Source organism: Apteryx rowi, unplaced genomic scaffold (assembly GCF_003343035.1).
Source record: "Apteryx rowi isolate R43461 unplaced genomic scaffold, aptRow1 scaffold_115, whole genome shotgun sequence".
Taxonomy (NCBI): Eukaryota; Metazoa; Chordata; class Aves; order Apterygiformes; family Apterygidae; genus Apteryx; species Apteryx rowi.
The window spans coordinates 1,196,865-1,217,786 of NW_020447364.1; the positions used below are offsets into that span (position 1 = coordinate 1,196,865).

The following is a 20,922-nucleotide window of genomic DNA, read 5'->3' on the forward strand; positions in this document are numbered from 1 at the left end:
CTGCTTGCTTATGCTCCTGGTGAATTTAGTCTTTATACAGTTTTGTTATATAAACAAATGTGATTCATAGAAATATCATTTGCTTAACTAGCTGCTCTCTCTATGCAGCTACCTGAGAAAGCAAGCATGTTTTGACTTGAGGCATTATGTTTTATCATGTGTTTTATGTTATTTATGCCCAAGGGTATCCTATCTTGTGGGATATGACAGTGCACTTCAAACTAAATGTGTTTTCAGAGAAGAAACAGAGGTTTTATATCGTAAATGAATTTTTGTAGTTGTTTTTTCCACCTGAAATGGTTGTGCTCTGGTCTTCCTGTGAGAAGTCATCATAGCATATTTTTATACCCCAAATTTTATAAATCGTTGTGAATGGGACTTCAGCTGTCAGTTATAGTGGACTTCTCAACTGTATAAAAATGCTGAGTTAGAGCAATCCAGGCAAGAAAGAGTTAATACAAGACAAAGACAGACAATGCAAGGCAGACAGAGGGTCTGCAACCCCTACCCACATGAGTCACTGCACCAACTCCTTCCCTCTTGAATTAAGTGGAAATAATCACGAGTCAACTCAGCAGGCTTTTATCCAATTTATATTATAGCTGTACAGTAAAGGCCGAGAGCTAAAGAAGGAAGGAAAAAAGAAGGAAGGAAAGTGGAAAGGGATGTATACATGTCAATGTTTATGTGTATCTGTAAATGCACCAGGGTTCATATTAATTATATGAAAATGCTTGCTAGGTAACTTAGTGGAGTGGCAGTATGATGGAGTAGGAATCCTGAAGAAGAGTATGGTATTGGTAACTAAACTTCAGGCTTCCAGGAAAAAAAGGGTTGTATGAAAATTGGAAACTCAACTTCAGTAACTGAGAATGCATTAGAAGTGAACAAAATGAAAGGAATCTCACCCTGAGATTGCACAAACACAAGCTAAGCTCTAAACCAGCTTGTTCAGTTGCTGTATGCAGCTGTATGTGTCGCTACCCAACAGGAAACAAGTCAATTAGGATGACTTCAGGGTATATCAACAGTTAAAACAGGGTAGGGAGAGCCTGATTGGGGTTTCTAAACCATGCTATTAAAAGATTTATTTTAGCCATCTACTAGTGGGCTTGAAAGATGATATGGAGGTTCCAGTGACAGAGCAGTAATCATCTTTGCTTGTATCATCCTAGTTCAGGCGCAGAAGTCATGCATCAGGGAATCTTTCAAAGCAAATTTTAAACCAGCTATCTCTGTTACTGACTACCACCTTAGAGCTCACTCCTGTAGCCTTTTAGTCCTGTGAGGAATACGTACTTAGGGAAGTTTTCCCATCGACTTCCATTAAGTCAATGAGTAAAAGCTATTTACTTGAGTAAGATTTGGTGCTATCAAGTCATTCCATCTGAATTATTAATTAAATTCCAGTGCACTACAGAAGATAACTATAGCACATGAGGCTTTTTGCTTCCTAATTATCTGTCTATGCCACTTATTATATAACTTCATGTCATGTGTTTGGAACACGTTTAGCCCTGATTTCAGGTGACTTTCACTTCTCTCAGATCAGTATTTTAACTGCTGCTACTGTAAAGGAAATACACTGAGATTCCTGAGCCCCTCTTAATGACAAGTGAAATTGTGCATAGATGCTGGATCTTTCAAGCTCTACATTTTTTGTTAAAGCAGTCTGAAAGCCTGGATACCTTTGTTGAAAGCAAGAAACAGCGCCTGGAGGACCCTTCAGCTTCATGCCTACTCCCACCTTGTATCTCTCCGATACCGAATCACAGATTAACCAGCACTAAAGAGTAAGTTCTTTTTTTTCCCATAACATTCATAAGGTAGTGTTCTACAAATGTCATTGTTGTAGAGCCAGATGGGAAAACGTCAGTGAGCTGGCATTGCTGTTCCCATCCATTGGGAAGAGGATCCACATGGTTTTGAATTAACTTCATTCATCCTTGTGATGGACTACTGGAAATCAGAGTGCCACCACAGTCGTGCGGTATTCATCTCCCCCCATCCTTCATTCTTTCAAGGTCCTTTCTTGCCCCCTCATTCTTCATCTTTATGGCCAGAGAGTCCTGCTAGGAGTGGGCTTTATTTGATTGCCTGGAAATTATTTTTTAAATCATTTTCTGAAGAGATAATTCTCAGTTTTATTGAAATAGATAGTGGTTTTGCCATTCTACTTCACACACTTCAGGGGCCCTTATGCTTTAACTGTGTATATAGCAATGCCAGGGGTGACCATCTTGATGTTTTAGACATACATGCTTTATATTTCAGCAGACATATAATCAAATAGTTTGTGCCTTTCAAAATGTCTTTGAGAGATGGCTATAATGCTTCAGCAAACAGGCACCACGTAAATAATGATTCTGATTATTATAATCACAAGATTAACATTCTATAAATAACCAAAGAGCCCAATTCCCTTCTGTCATCAATTTTGTGCTTTTACAGTTTTGAGATGAGGCCCTTCTTTCTGCTTCTCACAAGGACAAGCAAAGAATCATATCCACAATGTGTTTGTGAAACCATTTCATTGTAGTAGTATTTGAATTTAGATAAAGTTCAAAAATCATTTATAAGATAGCACATGGATTTTAAAATCCATAAAAATGGTTATCATTTTATTTATACTGGTGTAATGACAGAGTAACTTCAGTCCTTGAACTAACCCCTCATTACACCACTGGGAATAAGATCAGAGTTGGAATCTGGAAAAGGCAGATGATTTGTAAGTTACGGTGTGGTCTGTAACRTGTTGCACATTTAATAAACATCATGATGGGTGTTGCCTGATTGTCATTCCTAGAAATACAATGAGCAGAGATATATTGCAGAGGGAATCAAAGATTATCCATCGCCAACACCTCCGCAGTCCATTAAAAAAATCTTTCTATTCTTGTCTCCAGCAAGCCCTAAGGAGTCACCCCCAACCTGATGTTTCTTAATTTGGGCTTGTTTTCCAGGTCATTAATTTGATTCCTTAGAGCTTTCAAGCCTTTGGTATTCTCTGTTAAAATATAATTGTGTCCATCAACAGTTATTTCCATATGCTAGCTTTTTCTCTCATCTGCCTCAAGTTGTGAAGCAAAAATTTCCTACTTCTTTCCTACTGCAGTGATTGAGACCTGGATCACACTGCATTTGTTATTAGTATCTTCTGGGTTCATTTTAAACAAATGCAGTGTTGTCTGATAATTCAGGTCTGCAACGCCCAGTGACACTCAACTGAATGCAGACCAACCCATTTGCCAAGGTTTAGGGAGCTGGTTGAACTGTGTGATGACAAATTTCTGGAGAGATCCAGATTATTTTTAAGCATTCAGGAGCAGTTCTGTTTTCCACAAGGTCAAGTAGAATTTTAAGGGGAAGGAGAAGAAAGGGGAAGCTAAAGCTGTACATTATTCAAAGGTATGGGGTAAAATAACATTTAGTGGTAAAATGTTAAAAAACAGGCTTTGCCATTTAAACATCTTTTATCCCAAATCTCAGCATTTTCTTTCAGGAGAACTCCTAAGTCTGTATTTGAGGACTTTGAGAAATGCTGATGATCCAGCCCCCAGTAGGGAGGTGCTGTTCASCAGTTAAGAACATGTTCAACCCCATGGTGATGTTCTCATTCAGGAGTAACCATAGATCTGTCCAGCTAGAACTTAATCCCAATGTTGGCAAGCCAGGTTCCCCAAGGCAGACTTCCAGTGGCCCTTTTATAGATGTAAGAATTCATCCACGCTTCTTTCACTGAAAGATCATGATCTCTGGGCCAAAATTTGAAGGCGTTCAAGTGTCTGAAGGAATCAGTCACATCTATGCTTTTGCAGCTCCTACTAGGTGCCTATCTAGGGTTTAGGCATTTAAATGCCTTTCTCTCATAATCTGCCCCTAAATATATGGACTCAATAAAGCAAGCAAAGATACGCAATTATTTTTTAAAGGTTTTTTAAAGGGTTACATGTCTAATATGGGCAATTAGATGCCTAATTTCCACAGGTTTTCTCTATGACTACACGTGCAATTTGGGTATAGACATTTCAAATGGTCAGTTGTGAACTTAAAAGCCATTTGCACAATCAAATAGCCATTTTGTATTATACAGTCAGTCACTGCATAAACATCTAGTCATCCCTCTGTTTGTTCCTTCTGTCACACAGTCTGGGGCTCTTGCCTTTCCCTAAATGTGGTGTGACATGTAAAATACAATTACTCAAACCAATATCGCTTAATTTTTCTTATTTCTAATATTTCACAACATACTAAGGAATAGATAGTATTATGTTGTGTCCAAATAATTCATAATAATAACTTGAAATGTCCCTATGAGGCCAGATGATTTTTGTCAGATCAGCTGCCCATTTTGCAGCAGAGGATTTTTTATTAATTTATTTGCTTGCCAGAGCAATTTTGTTAGTATCATTAATTGTATGTACTGGTGAAGACCATTAATATCTAAATACCCAATTGGTAGACAGAGTCCAGACGGAATGCTATTTGCTGACATTTGGAAATGTATAACAACACAAACAGTTATTTGCAGATGCAAACTGTGAGTCTAAATTTCAAACTGGACTCCTACAAGTGAAACATGCACAATGTCTAGCAGGCATGCTAGATGTCTGTCTGAAGCAAACTTTTTGGATCATTTTTCAAGATTTCCTATTCATTTTTGGTTGACCTTTAGTAAAAGATGCACCTGTACTTGGCAACGTATCTTAGCCAAGCCCTCGGGTAGTCACAACAGCGTTCGTTAGGGTGTTGTTCACAGCAGAGTTTGCGTTCTACCTCTGCGACAACGACGTCAGCTTCATTTGGTTGCTGCCGTATGGTCCAAGTTAATGCAAGAGTGATCTTTCCCTGCTAACCCCCTGCAGAAAATCAGATACATCGTCAATGCGCAGCGTTTCATTGTGGACAGGGAGAGCAGAGGCAGAGCAAAGCCAAGTGATGGGTGGAGACAATGACTGTGTCTCGCTAATAGGCCAGAGCTACCACTGCACACTACGCGGAGTGGATAAAGAAAGGGTAAAGAAAGGCAGCTCGAAATGTGGGAGTAGAGGAAAATTCCTTCTCCTTTGCACACTGACCTCTTGTTGCTTGCTTGCTTGCTTGCTTGCTTCCTGTGCTAAAAGAAACCAGGCTGAAAAAAAGCAAATGGGGAGTCTTCTCGTTTCTTGATAATTGGCCTTCTCAGACACAAAGATTAAACCCTGCAGCCACAAGACCATCAGTTCTGCTTGTATTTTTTCCTTGCACTGTTATTGTGCTTCTCCCTAGATTTTAAATATAGTTTAACTAACAATCATGTCAGCAAATTAAACCATTGAGTCTCRGTAATTATTGCAATAAATTCATTCAAAATTAGCAATTACTGCAATCAAAGACCAGTTTCTTAGCCCATTAACAGTCCAAAGCAAAGTGACAATCTGGTTAACTGCTAGTAACAACCTATTTCATGGAGGTTATTGTTAACATAAATGCTTTAGCATAAATCTGTGGGAGATAACATTGCTAAATAAATTATCAGTTTAATTCCTGTGAAAATGCACAGGATTAAGTGGGAAATTGGGGGGAAAAAAACCAGAATTATAACCATAAGGAATTGTTGTTGGGTTTTGAATTTGAGTTATGCAGAAAAAAACAATCCTCAAGTGCCTTTTCATTTCTGGTGAGGTCTCAGAACAGCTTGTGTGCCAAAGCCAAGTAGCTTCACCTATATCTTGGTTTGCTCCACCATATATTTGAGCCCAAAGGTGAAGTGAACAGGCAAAGTTTTAAGCAGTGCCTGAAAGGCAGGTCAGGTCTCTGAAAGTAATTCCACTTCTGGAATATATAAAATTTCACCCATTGATTAGAGAATAGGCTGCTACTGTGGTACCTGCAGCCTTCTTCATTTTTCTCTTGTGCTGCTCTCTTAATCCCTCCGCCTCAGAGTAGCAATTGAGGAATGTTGTTGTGGTTGTTGTACATGTGCCTTAGATTGCCCCATGCCATGATAGACTCCTTGCAACTGAGGATTAGCAGAACTCATGGAAATAACCAGGAGTGGCACATGTGTGCCTTCTCTGGGCAGTGCTTAGTTTACTCTGAAAAACTTTCCTCTGGAAATAGTTCTGCATATTAGGGTACTATACCTGGGGTAACTTGTCCAAGATCCCAAGTGCCCTGTGGTGGTGAGAAGGCTAACCGAGGGGGCTTTCAGGCATTTGGGGCTTTGGAGGACGTTTGCAGGACCACATGTGTGTAAAATCAGCCCCAGTCTTCTCCRACCAGATTGCTTTCCTTTGATCTTCTTCAGGCCCACATGTTTTCTGAGCATGACAGCAACCATGCCCTTCCTACTGTAAGGTGTATGAACGCTGTGCTAGTTTTAYTTCTTCAAGCTGAAGATCTTTAATATCAGAGAGATTCGAATAAGATAGTTTTAACTCCTCTTCAGTCAAATTAAAGGGTTTTGAGTGGAAGAGCTATAAAACCTCAAATATAGGGGATTTGTTTGATTTCACTCTGCTGTGATCACAGATAGGCTGAAATATTTTGTATTGCCAAAGGCCCTAAGTAGGGGAATGACCGAAGCAGGTGTAGATATTGATACGGTTGGTAAAATTGTGCTACAGAGGCCAGACTAGAATTAGTGCTGCTCTATTGAATGTTGCCGGGATGCAGAGTAAGGAAGCTCGTGTTGCGTTCTCCTCTTTCACTGGTTACTTCAAGGTATTGCAAATCTATAATTTCTGACACTGACTGAAAGGGACCAGGAATGAAACATAAATTCTTGTTGACTTAATTTGTTATTGAAATTGTAGTCAATAATCTTGAAAAGTAAATGATTGTGTAGTGCAATATTAGTTGTCTAACAAAAGATTAAAATTCAGGTAATCTTCATTGACTGAGCTAGGACAGTACCTAAAATAAAAATCTATGAGTAGATTAACATGTTAAACAGTCAGTGGGGTTTTTATTTTTTGATGGATTTGAGAGGAGATAGGTCCAGCAGGTTTTTTTGTTTTTACTGTGTATCACAGCTGCCAATTCTAGCCAGCTAACCATTTCTGTACATAAAACAGACAATAGATTATCATATTACTTGAGCTTTCATGTCAAAACCACATTCATTTTCTGAATCAGGTTCAATTCATCAACCAATATTTGCTCAAGGGCTTTAGCCAGCTACAGTGTATCATTTTAATATAGTGTTGAGCATTGGTTTTATTCTAGAGGTCAAATAATTATTATCTTGTTATTGTTATGGTTATTATTTTGTAGTTGTTATAAATTACTTTTTTTGTTCACATGCCATATGCTATTATGGATGTTTGCAAAGATTGCTTATGTGGGCCTTAATCCACCTCTTAAGAAGATGTTTAATGTTAAACATAAATAGCCATGCTTGATGTCAGASGAGCTAACCCCGTGCATAAAACTTTCCAGCACTTTGCTGAATCCAAACCTCTGTGCCCTCTCAAATGAAGACTGACTCAAATTAGCATTTAAAGTGGGTGCAATTCGTGCTAATGCACTGGAAGTCATCCTCCAAGGCAGGAGGTTTCTGCAGCCATTGAAAAGGCAGGGATAGCTCTTTTATTTTCAGTGCCTGTCTCCTCTTGGCTTTGTTCCTAAAACATGGGGATTGCTGCACGTATTTGAGGGGAGAGCTGGCTTCTCAGTGTATAGTATCTAGAGCTTTGTGCTATGGAGAATTAACCAAGGATCTTGCAATGCAACTGGTTCTTATCTGTGTCTCAGGAGCAGCAGTGGCTCAGTGAAGAAGGTGGCAAAGAAAAGAGAAGAGAAGCTGTTCCCTCCTCCCTTATCCCCCCTGTTGGATGAGCCGGTGCACAGGCGGCACAGCAGTGACAACAGCTCCTTCAGCCAGGAGACCAACATCACTAACACCTCTCAGACCAGCAGCTCGTCCTGCTCTGTTTCTAAACACAGAAAGAATGAGAATAAATCCTCTTCTAACCCCAAAGGAATCTGTGTAAGTAGCTGACCTCAGTGGCTGAAAGAGAGCAAAGATAAAATAAAATTAACTTAGCTTTGTTCTATTTGATTTTTTTCCAATATCTATTTTTAAATCCTTGTATAGCCCCACTCTAGAGCAGCAAGGAGTGGATCTCTGCAGAGCTGTGCATAAGCAACTCTTGCAAATTCCATTTTTAGACCAGCATTAGGCATCTCCTCAGCGCTGTGTATCACTCCCTGGCCCACCTGGTCCCCAAGCTTTAGAGGAAAGCCTTTGCAGCAACCTGCTAGCTGCAATTACTCACCCTGCTCTGTAGCTCCAACGTGCATACATTTTWAAATAAAACTGGAAGAATTTTAGTATCCAACTCTAAATTCTCAGCCAGAATTAAGCACTGTAGTTATAGTGAACGTTGCAGTCTAAACTGTACAGACAATAAAAATCTGATGAAAAGATACCTATCCATAGCACACGCAACACCAAAATGTCTTCTCTCAGGATCACAGGTTCCCAGCATCTCATACTCTAGTAGTCAGGTTTATTTGCACCTGACCTCCATAAATCTTGTATGGAAACTTAGATATCATGTAAATAGTAAATCCCCCCTCACCCCAAATCATTCTGTTAGGGCTATCACCCCTCCAAATGTTTTAAGATACACAATTCTTTTGCTTGCGTTTTCCCCAGATTCAGATGAATTTACTAAAAATGCATGAAAAAGAGCCAAAACTAGAAGCTGCATAGCAAACTGATTTCAAAAAAAGTAAAATTTCCCGCCAATTGGCCATGTTCTCTTAGAGAAAACTGAGAAACTTCATTTTTTAGGCCCATTTTAGAAAGTAGCCCTCCTTCTAGGTTTAAAATTTATTGCTTAGTATAGAAATGTATCTTAGTATCACTGTCAAAAATAATAGACAAGAAGAAAATTCTGTCACAAAAAAGGGCATATGTAGCCCCATTTTTCACAGTACGCCACTTCATGAGAGGTTGCTGGCCCCGCACGGTAATGGTAAAACTCGCAAGTTGCATGGGAATGTAAGTGACAAATCACTTCACCTTATTCATTCATCCCTGTTGCTTTCTGATATCGTTGTGTCACTTCAAGCTGCGAGAGTAATACACACGCCTTCAACTGAAATCAGTGCCAAAATGAACTGCATATGTCAGCAAATAAACAATGCTATGTAAACAGCAGGGCCACTTCCCCTCACTCCCAGCATCTCCAGTCAGATCCATCCGTGGTCTATCTCTTATCCTGGTATCTGAAATATTTGTCTACTAAAATATGTTAGAAGCCTTTCCCTAGTTCTCTGCTCCACCTGTAGTTTCGTTTCTCTGGTTGTGGACCTAGCTTGCAGATTACAATTGCCTGATCTAAATGCATCTGTTTTGCTTCTATTTTTAGTCAATGCAAAGTCACAACTCCTGAGTTCTTCTTTCCATACTTCTCTCTGTTCTTTATTGCAAGGGAGAAGAAACCATTCCTTGCTCAAATCTGAGTAGACTTTTCAGGCACCTTACAGTCATCTGATAATAACATAGAAAAAAAGTTACATTAGTATGGTCCACCTCAAAGGAATTTGCGTCTACATCCAGCCCCTCCACATTTGATTTCCCCACCCTTGCTTTAGAGAGTGTCTCTACTCAGTAACACTGTGGTATCCAGGCTGGCTTTTCATCTAAGAGTTAATGAGTTCAGGTGAGGAATCAGCAAAGTAATCATAATGCTTAATTAATCTAACAGGCTCGTTATATAAGAGGGTGGAAGCTGGTTTTGTGAGGATGCAGTTGTGTGTATGAGTGTTACTTTGTGTCAGTGCTTGTTTTGATTGAGCACTTGTAGCGTTGGACGGTGTTTGTTTGAACTACAAAGAAATAATAGGAGCCCTTTTCCCCAGGAGGAAGAATCCCACAGTGTGCCAACAGCCAACGCTCTCCTTGACACCAGCCATCTAGAAACAGACATCTGGTCTGCAATGCCAGCGCTTTCCAATGGCAACTCTGAGCCCCGAAGGCCTAAAATAACATTTGATGATGTGTGAGTACTATTGGATATCTTTGTGCCAGTCATGTGTTGTATGGTTTGGATCTTTGTGCAAGCACGCTCTCACTGGGAGCTCTATCTTTGCTATAAAGCTAACGTTGGGCACCTGTGCAGGTAGTACCGCATGATGGCACATACAGTTTTATGTTTTAAAAATGAACTGTTGTCACTGATTAATGAAGATCCTTTCAATAAATGTTTTCAGATCATTAATGTTGGAATCACAGGTAATTCTTCTTTTTTAATTATTTTATTTTAGCTCCTCTAATGGAAGCTTCTTATACTTAATTGATTTGAATTATTTTTCCTTTTCCTCTGTTCAGCACACATTAATGGCCCTTTTGGGCAGCCAGTTTCCACAGCTAGCTATTTTGCTTTCTGCTCACCCATAGTATTTTTGCATTCATCAGCTTCAGATTAATATCAGGATCAGATTTAAAGAGATATGTGGGTGTATATGTCTAAATTGTTCTTGGAAGCAGTCAGCACTTTTTGCAGACAGTGTTTGTCCAACTGTATGAAAACAAGCTTGAAATAACTAATTTTGTCTCTTTAGGCTTCACAATGCAGATTATTACATGCAAGAGGCTAAGAAGCTGAAGCATAAAGCTGATGCACTGGTATGTTTTTGTGGTTTTTTGCCCCTTTCTGCTATTGAGTTGGGTGTTACAAAAATGTACATTGTATATCTCATCTAAAGCCTCAGGAATCAAGAGGAACCCTGCTATTGACTAAAGTGTGCTTCAGGTTGTGCTCCATAAACTCTGTGCCCACCACAAGCCAAAGCCTGAGTGCCGCTCTTGGGCTTTTAATGCATCATTCCCCAAAAAGTGATGCTCCAAAAAGAAAAAAAGAAAAAAAAAATCTCTTCTGGGGGGAAGCAGCAGTCATGCTGTGTGCGAAGGATGTAAGATCAGTTTCATGAAAGATGATGTGTTTTTGAAACTTACCTGCATCCTTATTTTGAGCCCAAAACAAAAGTGTTGAAATATTCCATAATGGAAAGTTAAGAAAGGCAAGTCACCCTCTACCCCATTATCATGTGGAAAAAACTGTTTGAAATTTTAATTCCAATTGTTAAAATCTTGCAGCAACTGATTTTTAAATAGTGCATTCATTTTTACTGTAGGCTATTAGATTGGTAAATAAAGACTCAACACGCTTCTTTCCAAAAAATCTTGCAATGAGATAGTTCAATGCTGGGAAAACCTTTTTTCAGTTCTCTTCCCAGATGAAATTCTCTTAAAATTGACCTAATTCCATAAAGTGTTTGATAACTGCATAATCTGACAGATTACAGTTCTATCATRGTTTGTTCAATCCAGTCTATTGCCAGCCCCGAAGTGCCTTTAGTGGTCATTTGCTTTGTAGTGTAGACTGTGCTCCCATATGCTACATAGAGTGCAGAACAACAGCTTGTTTAAAGCCTGGTGTTACTTGACTCATTTATTTCTTTTAATTAAGACATCTAAAATGGACTGTGGCCATTCACTTTGCCCCTCCAAATTACAGCTAAAATGGAACTGAGTGATTGTTTGCCTCTCATTTATTCTGGTTTTTTTGCGTGCATATTAGATTGTTCATCATCAGAGCTCTTGCACCTGGAAATAAATGCCCCCCCCCCAAAAAAAAAAAAAGAAAAGGCAAGCACATCCTGGGTTTAAAAGTCCTGCTGTCCCTCTGCCCTGAGTGAGCTGGAGGAGTGAGGGGGAGTTGATGCATCAAGCTGCCAGCTCTTCTGGCTCCCCTTGTGATTCAGGGCACTAAGTTATTGAGTGTGTTGTCTGTGGGACGTGGGTGCTGGTTTTCTGGCAGCCTGCCGTAAGAAAGCATCATCCCTGCCGACCTGCCCGTTCCCGGGATGCCCCACCAGCTCAGCAGAGCGTGTTCCGGGGGGACTCTGACATGGACTTGGGGAACGCCTGCGGGAGCTGCCTGACAACACCTCCTGCAGCCGACTGACCTTTGCAGAAAGCACACACGCTCTGGCACAGGCTGCCTGCTCCATGCTAGCAAATATTTACAGGCTGAAGCTCCTGATGATCTCAACATGCTATGTCAATCCACAGCCTGATTCACTCAAAGTGTTGACCTGTCTTCGTCCTCTTACCTCGACTGCGCCTGCCTAGTTGGGCGTGTTTCTCGAGCAGAACTAAGAGGAAGAGGCAGGGCACATCGCGCCATCACCTGCAGGCAGGCCTTTCCTGTCGCCTGCAGTTTGGCACCCAAGCACTGCTCTTGGTGTGCGAGGCCATCTGCTACAATGCAACCTGCTGGCAGACACAAATGCCCACAGATGCAGTATCTGCTTTTTCTTTCCGCTATTTAGATCTCAACTTTTTTCCACCCAACACAGCTGCATGCAAATTATCTCCATGTAGCACATTTTCGGTACAATCCCGTAGCATTAGTTGTCCTTCAGAAACAGTAGCTTCTGGTTACTTGGTGCTGACACAAGAAAGTGCAGGGGGAATGGCGACATGCATTGCAGTGGTGGGAAGGATAGTGTGGGTGACCTCAGGACGTGTTGGCAAGCACTCATGAGACGAGTGGCAATGCCGTGCCTGAGTTTGTGCAGGAAGGGGTTTGTGGTGAAGGGTGGTGCGCTTGGCGTCATGTGGGAGTGACCCCAGGTAAACCTATCACTGCCTGGAGCGGGAGGAAGGAATCGACCGATGGGGGCGTGCTGTCCCAGCGGGAGCTGCTTGTGCCACGTGGAAGAGATCTTGGAGGCCTCTTTCCATGCTCATCCATGTGGTGCTGAGCTGGAGTAGTCCCACCCCCCTTGCTGGGGTCAGTGTGGCACACGCTGCAGGCAGGAGGGCAGGATTAGATCCCACTGCCGGTGCACCAGCACCCAAAAGGTGTGTCCTTGCTAAATCCACTCACAACCACTTTAGTTAGGATTGTGGGGGGGGGTTTCCAAGTCTTCCTAAGAGAGGAAGACTTGAACCAAAGAAATGTGTAGCATATGCTAAGGAATAGCCAGTGGAATACAGTGAAAACATACAGAATATCTCCCCTTTTTTGATCATTCAAGTAGTACTGATCAATCATACAAACAAAGGTTTTGTATGTAGTTGTGTGCAAGAGCAGAACTCGAAATTAAAAAGCCTCCTATGAATACAGAAGGAGCTAGCTGTAAGGAGAGCTTAGGAGCAGCCACAAAGCTGCATATATTGGTACCTTGAACCAATATTAAACGTTCTACTAAATACATTGCTAGAATAGGCTTCCATTTTGTGAATGGAAAACATATGCAGATGCATCAAAAATGTTTTGATAGAGACATGCAAAGAAATTTTTAAATGATTTAAAGTATATTGGTTCTCTTATATTAAATGCTGCATTAGAAGAATCTGTACATCCAGCTATCAAAAATTGAAAATGTTAAATACTATTATAAAATACTTACTATAAAAATGTCATATATAATATTCATTACACATAAAAAAGAAATCAGTATGTCTAAGTCAGTTTAATCACAACCATTATCAGGGCTAAAACCTTTTGCAATAAAATCCTACTAAAATAAAATATTTAGCAGCGCTATATTTTCTCCCTTTTTCCACCATTTCAGTCATCACATAAGTGATGAGATTTTTCTTTTTTTTGTCAACAGTCACCACAGAATGTGACATATGACAAGTGGCAGGGAGTTGTTACTTAACCCTTGCATAGTGCTATTCACACCTAGTTCATACATCAGGGAGCAATAGGGATCTCATGTTTAAACATGCTGAGTATCCTTCATTGCCTGTGTAAATCCACAGATGTCAATGAATGTACATTGATTTACTTCTGTGGAGCATCTGGTGTTATGTTATCTGAAAAGACTTGGTAAAAACATAGACCTTGCTTTAATTCCTGTATGCATTCACCCTTAACCACCAGCCTCGCTTTGCTTTCATCTTAATGCCGGTGTTGCTTTGCATTATGATCTGTCTACCTAGAAATTAAAGCTGAAGCATTTTCTTGAYGGTGCCATTCCTGTTTCAGCTGGAGAAGTTCGGCAAAGCAGTGAATTATGCTGATGCTGCCCTCTCCTTCATCGAGTGTGGGAACGCTATGGAGCGAGATCCATTAGAAGCTAAATCTCCATACACCATGTACTCGGAGACTGTGGAACTCATCAGGTTAATGTCCTTTCTGTGATCATTTTCATAATCTCATTTCATTCATAATTAGAACCTGCTATGTTTTAAAAAATATCATTTCAACGTATTAATGATTTGTCCAAGGCATCTTCATCTCAGAAGTCATCATAATTAGTTCTTGCCATTTTATTAATGTCATGGAAAATTTATAATTGATGGACACTGCTTTTATAAATTATCCCCTTTAGAGGTTATAATGTGAGTGTTATAATTTGCAATATTCATAAAATTAAAATTGAAATGTAGTGGGTGGAAGTAAAGTATAGTAATTTCGCTGTTTGGCAATGACACTTGTCTTTTAAAAGGTGTAGTTTTATAATTCAAAACATTAAAGTGAGTCTATCAGGATTTCTATTACAAACCCTGTTTTTAGAGGTTTATGACTTGGCTGTAAAAAATACTGTTCCAAGCTGAAACTTGGCACGTAAGATCATAGCCAGAGAGGAAGCTTTTTGCATGTATTACATTTTAAAAGTATACTTTTTAATGTTAAGGGAGTGTGAACCAGCTGAAGTCCACTGAATTAGTTTTAATGCAATTTTGCAGACTCTTAGACCAGATTATAGATGAGAGAGCCTTTGCTTAGTAATAAAATGCCTGAGTTAGTGTTTGAAAATCTGCTTCTGTTATGTATAGCTGTTTGAAAGTGTGGGCTCCATAGAAAGAATGGTCTCCTGAGTATTTAATGAGCTTGTTTGCTTTACTTGCACAAATTATCAAAGCAAAATCAAGCAGGATTAAGTTTACCTGTGAGCAGAACAACAGGAGTTTTCCTCTTCGCCATGATGCTCCTTTTGCTTTCCCCAGTGTACGCTGGGAATATCACCATTAATGTCAATGTAATTACTGGCAGTTTACACAAGATAAAAAAAGAAGAATCAGACTCAAAGTGTTTGTTTTTTAATAGGACGGAGAGGGGGGGTTAATGTGTGGGATTTTAACATGCCAGATTAGCATTAAGAGACTGTCAAAAATAATGCATGTTTTACATTTTGAATAAGTAGGTATTTACATAATCAAATGTATCAGATCTTAAGAAGCTCTTACTCTCAGATAAATAATATGCCTGTTAAATATTTAAAAACGTGTGTTTATATTCTACACTTGTTAAAGAGAAGGAGAAAGACTAAAGAGATCACTCAATGAAAATTATGTTCACTCAACATTTAGGATCTAAGTTAAGCCCTCCAGAGCAGTGGGATTATGAACAGGAGCCCCCTATCTCTGCTCCTCTGTGCTGAAATTCCTGCGGCATCACAGCGGATAGCTCAATGCTTTCTGTGTGCTGAACTACACAAGTACAGTCATAGGGCAGGGTAAATTGTAGGAACTTTCTTCTTTAAAGAAGTGAGTGTTTCTTCATAAGGAACTCCCATTTATTTATGTATTTAGTTTAGAAAACCGCAAAGCAAAGTTGAATAATTTTGTCCCTCAGTCCAGCAGCCTGTCTGTTTGGCAGTGGAGGAGTCTGGATGACTTCAGTAGGGTAGATGTCCTATTTCTAAATAGCTGAAGTCAGGTGAGATTAATTCCACCACTTACCATCTAAGGACTTGAAGACGAACTTCATTTACAAAATCAYGTATTCAACATCTCATAGGTACCCAGTGGGAGACTGATTTGCCTATATAATTGCTGTCAGTGGCCAGACACACAAAAAAGGTGACTGTCCAGGCAAGCATTAGGCTGGTGTGGCTTCAGTAAACTCCTTGGACAAATACCCAATTCCTGCAGGCGGTAGTGGCTGCTGAATGTGCAAATTGAGCATGTGGTTGTGCACACACCTTTTCTTACTGTGGCTGCTAATGTTAACATAGGTTATCATTGTAGGATACGAAGTAGAAGAAATTTTTCTCACTTTCACTCCTCCCTCTTTTGGAGGCCCCATTTTCCCTCTTCACCTTAGCTATGGCTGCCCTGAGCATCTGCCTCAGACACCTATTTGTGAAAGCAAGTGGAGCATCAAAGAGATTGAGAATATCAGGGATCTGACTGCCAAAGGTGTTGAGGTTAACTGTAACACTAGAATTCCCTAGCCTGATGCTGAAAATCCCAGAGAGACGTACAGCTTTGTGTTTGGGATTCATTCAGTATGACCGGAACAGTGATAATGAAGAGCAGGTGAGGTGAGAAGCAAAGGAAGTGCATCAGGTGTCGTGCTACCAGTGCAAGCCAGGGACTGACAATGGGGATGGTGGGACGAAGGCAGCGCGAGAGCAGCACAACCTGCCTGCACTCCATTACCTCCTTGCAAATGAGAACTCATCAAGGCTGCCTGGATACCTTAAAACTTTCTTATGCAACACTGAACCCTATTACTTATTCTAACACAAGTACCTGTGAAATTGCATTAAGGCTCAGAACAATGATTTTATGCGATGAATTGATTTTCAGGAGACTAAATGCATGGAGTGGAGTGTGCTCAGTTAAAGAGAAAAAAGAGGGAGGAGGTAGGAATACTCAGTCTTTGATCACCCAAATGCTGGACAGCAGCAATTAAATAGAGAGGGAAGACAAAGTATACAAGCCTCACAAATTAATGGACCTAAGAACTTAAAAAGCTGTGAACATGACCTTTCCTGTATTTAAACCCATTTTCTATATAAAACATTTTAAAAGCTTTGAAGAAGCATTTATGAGAAGAATTTTGAAGGTATTATTCAAGCCCAATGTATTATATGTTAAAACTTGTTATATATTACTCTACTCTTCAGTACATACAGGGCTGAGATCTTATGCTTCTCCCAACACTCATCACAAAGGTTGCTAGACTCAGCTTAGATGGCTGGATGTAACATCATTAACGCTCTCAGAAATAGTTCACCTCATTGGCCCAGAAAATGGGTTGATGATTTACTTTAGTCCTCCAGATTTTAAGGGATGCTTTCTGTTGAATGTTGCATTGATCTCATCATTATCAAACAATGTGATTGTTAACTGTTGTGCTTGGAGAGGTGTGTCTATATGCAGTTGTTATTTCTCAGTGTCACCAATTCTCTTGGAAACACCTTAACTCCCAATTTCTTCTCTCCTTACCTTTATGACAAGGTATGCAATGAGACTCAAGAATTTCACAGGCTCTTCTGCCACAGAAGGGGACAAGAAACTAGCAGTTTTATGGTGAGTCCCATTGCGACAATGAGAGAAGCAGCTAAAATCTTAAGGAGGACTTTAGAAGCACTGAATTACTTAAGCAGCTTACAGAAGATCATTATTCTTGTTTTCCATTAAACTATTAAAGGATAACTAATGGATTTCTTCAGCAGCTGACTAAACATTTATTCTTCTAATTTATACTCTTATCAAGACGGGTTTTTAATGCTTCTGACCATTTTTTTTTATTTTTCTCCATTTGCCTATGTTTCACAATCTAACCTTAGAACAAAAACTGCAAAATGTAGGTCAGCTCTTTTTTTTTTTTTTTTTTTTTTTTTTTTTTTTTTTTTTTACAGTTTATAGGTTTCATTAAGCAATGGAATTAACATAATCCTTTCCTAATTACCACAGCTACCGATGCTTATCACTTCTCTACTTGAGAATGTTTAAACTAAAGAAGGACCATGCTATGAAGTACTCCAGATCTCTGATGGAATATTTTAAGGTAATCTTTATTCTGTTTAATTTATTGATGCAAAATGAAATTCGTACCAGCACTGAGGGCTCTCACAAGTATAACTGCATGACTTAAAGTCCCACATTTAAACTCTCCCCTGGGAAATGCAGGCAGGATGGCTGTAAGGGGGTGGAGACAGAAGTGAATTGGGGATTTTTGGATTAGCCACTTGATTCAAAAGACCATACTCAGTAATTCTACTAAAATAACATTATTCTCAATGCTGTGTAATGTTTATGCGAGTTTCTGTAAAGGAAATCCTGATTCTTTCAGGATTTCAATGTGCAAGTGATTATGAACTGACCCCAAGCAAACCATAATAAAACAGTTATTTCAGCTTTAGTTAGTTAAATTTAGGTTTTAAATTCATCTACACTTGCTGAAGGTTTTTACAGATTCATTCAGAGATTTCTTGGACTCTTCTTTAGTTGAGTTCAGCTCTCTCCAGCATAACAGTCTGGTGCCTTGCAACCTGGGCTGAAAAGGGGCAGCCTTTAGTGCTCTCCTTTTTCTGTGGAACTTCAAATTGCCTCATCTACATCTTGAAAGTTTTCCTTTACCTTGAAATGAGTGGAGATCAGCTGAGTGTCAGACCAAGGTGATGTTTTACTTTACCTTGTCAAATGCTGTTTATCTAATTCAAGAACATCATGTGCTGTTCCTAAATTGAGAGAAACAGAATCTGTCTTCAGCTTTCCACGGCTTTGGTATTTATATTATATGAATTAATGTTGTGTTTGAATCAAGCATCAATTCTTGTAGTTGATTACTACATATTATTCTATAATTATATAATTATACTGGTTTGTCAGCCCGTCAGAGGCTTCTCTTATTTTTTCAACCTCTGTGAGTTCGGTCCAGGCTTTGACATATTAGTACTAGAAAACTGTAAAGCTTTTAACGCTGCATTTTTTATATATATATTTTCATGAAAAATGGTAATAAAATGGTTGTTCTGCTGTAAAACTCTGGTACTATCTTGCCAGCAACCCACATCAGCCTTGACCTCACTTCTCTGTGTGTGTATGTGTGTGAATATGTAGTTATGTGTGTATCTGAGTAACTTCAGTAACGCTACTGCTGGTCTTCTGCTTAAATTGAAGCTCTTCTGAAGTCATCAGGAGTGTCTGTTGACCTCAGTGGGTTTTCAGTCAGGGCTTTGCACGAGGATAAATCTAACTTGTTAGACGCATTTATAGCCTCAGCATTTTCATAAAATGTATTCTGTTCACTTCAGATTTAATCCAGGATGAGTGCAATTAGTCTCTTACAAAAATGGCTGTTAGGCAAATCATCTGATAAACTTCGTGCAGAAAGCAATGATTTCTTAAAAATATCTTTCTTAAAAAAACAGACAAAAAAAAAAGTTGTGGTGTGATTCTCTCTTACATTAAAACCACTTTACTCTCTCAAGCTGTGCAAAGGGAAGAACATATCACATGTAATGAAGAATATATTACTGCTCCCAACATAAGACCATTTTACTGTGTCTGCACAGAAAACGTGTTTTAATGTAAATGAGAATAAGGGCAAATTTTAAAAAACGTAGTAAAATAGACAAATTGGAAATGCTACTTGTGTATTTGGATTATATGTTCAGGATCCCTTTGTAGTAAAGGCATGGGGTGGCGGAAGAAAAGAATGGGAGCTATTAACTGCATATTAGTTTTCTATTGCTGCATAATGTTCTCTGTGTTCACTAGCAAGAATCTGTATACAAATGAAATGGATTAACTATTTTAATAGAGCTGTTATTCAAAGTTTTGCACAATTTCAACTGTGAAAGGCAACCTACTGTTTACAGCAGAGCTAGAGAGGAATCTTTTAGTGTAATTGTTTTTTATGTTTTTGCTCACAAATGCCACTTAGTCCAAATTGAAACCATTCATGGGACATGGCTGGTTTTGCTTAATTTCCAAGTTTCAATTTGATATTTTTGACATTTTGCAATAAAAAATAACCTTTTGATCATAAAAATAGCTTTGAAATTTAGAGACAACTTGGAATATAATATAGCCAAAAAGATAAATGTTTAAATTTCTTAAAATTAGCAAAACCAACATCTCTTGATTCACTTCACCTATAAATCTGAGGAAGATTTTTATTTTTTCAAAAATAGTTGTCAATTTGACTTTGGCAAAAAAAAAAATCAAATATTCTCATGGTCATGTATCTACCTCCAGTGAAGATCTAGTCTTCAGATACTGTCCCCAGACACTCTCTGGAACACACTGCAGACAGTGAGAACCAACATCAAAGCTAATTTTTCATCCCTAAAGACCTTCTAGACCTTTAAGATCTCCTTCCTTCTTGCATATCAGTACGTGCCAAAAACATACTCTACACATGCTGTCTGCTCCAAAACTTTCTAGTTTATGCTCACTTCTTTAATGAAATAGTGACACGCTGTATAGGAACATACCAGCAAGGCCACTGTTAGGGTTTGGGCAGCGTTTTCTGCTTTAGTCAATACTGTTTGGCAATTTTAGCTGTGTTAAACGTGAAGGGTAGGGTTTTACTCCCCGAGTTTGCTGCATGACCTTGGGCCGTGCAGTTAACTGCTCTGTGCTCCACTGAATCTCTGTGCCTTACATGCATAACATCAATTACAGTAGTCAAATGAATCCTGCAATAATAATAACAATAATACTTTGCAGAGAACTTATAAAATTAGATTGAATTTTCACTGTGCGTGCTGACGCCTTTGCAATAGAGCTCAGACTGATTGTTTTCGGAGAGGACCCATAGATAGCTTCAGCCCTAATACTACCATCTTTTATGGAAACTATCAGCAAGTAAAATACCATCTAGTTTGAGCAAGACTGAAAAAACTCTGGGCCTTATTGTTGGTGGGCAGTCTTTTTGTACAAGCTTATACAAGGCGATACACAGGCCTGAAAGGTAGAATGAGTAAGCAGGTAAGGAGAGTCTGTTTGTGCAAATAAAATACATGAGAACAAGGGGATTTAGGCAGATCCTTACAAGAAGTTTTATTTGTCCTGCTATCAGAATTGCAAGTCACCTTCCCAGGCAACTTGGGAGGATTGCATTTTTTTAAGGCATCAACTCAAGGGTTTTTTTGTTTATGGTTAAAAATGTGCAGGTCTTCCTGAAGTTGAAAAGTCATCTGCACTCTGAAGAGCTTACTTTG

At 39.2% G+C, this 20,922-nt stretch overlaps 1 protein-coding gene across 2 annotated transcripts in view; it reads left to right on the forward strand.

Annotated features, from left to right (window-relative positions):
• AFF2 (AF4/FMR2 family member 2) overlaps nucleotides 1–20,922 on the forward strand; it is a 263,475-nt gene that overhangs the window by 223,945 nt on the left and 18,608 nt on the right. Inside the window, exons 12-18 of one of the 2 annotated variants that reach the window (XM_026079836.1) lie at nucleotides 1,669–1,793; nucleotides 7,738–7,972; nucleotides 9,856–9,995; nucleotides 10,558–10,621; nucleotides 14,001–14,137; nucleotides 17,207–17,278; nucleotides 17,666–17,759. In XM_026079836.1, the coding sequence (XP_025935621.1) occupies nucleotides 1,669–1,793; nucleotides 7,738–7,972; nucleotides 9,856–9,995; nucleotides 10,558–10,621; nucleotides 14,001–14,137; nucleotides 17,207–17,278; nucleotides 17,666–17,759 (867 nt within the window). The remainder of the gene's footprint in view (nucleotides 1–1,668; nucleotides 1,794–7,737; nucleotides 7,973–9,855; nucleotides 9,996–10,557; nucleotides 10,622–14,000; nucleotides 14,138–17,206; nucleotides 17,279–17,665; nucleotides 17,760–20,922) is intronic. The other variant, XM_026079846.1, reaches the window with a different exon arrangement.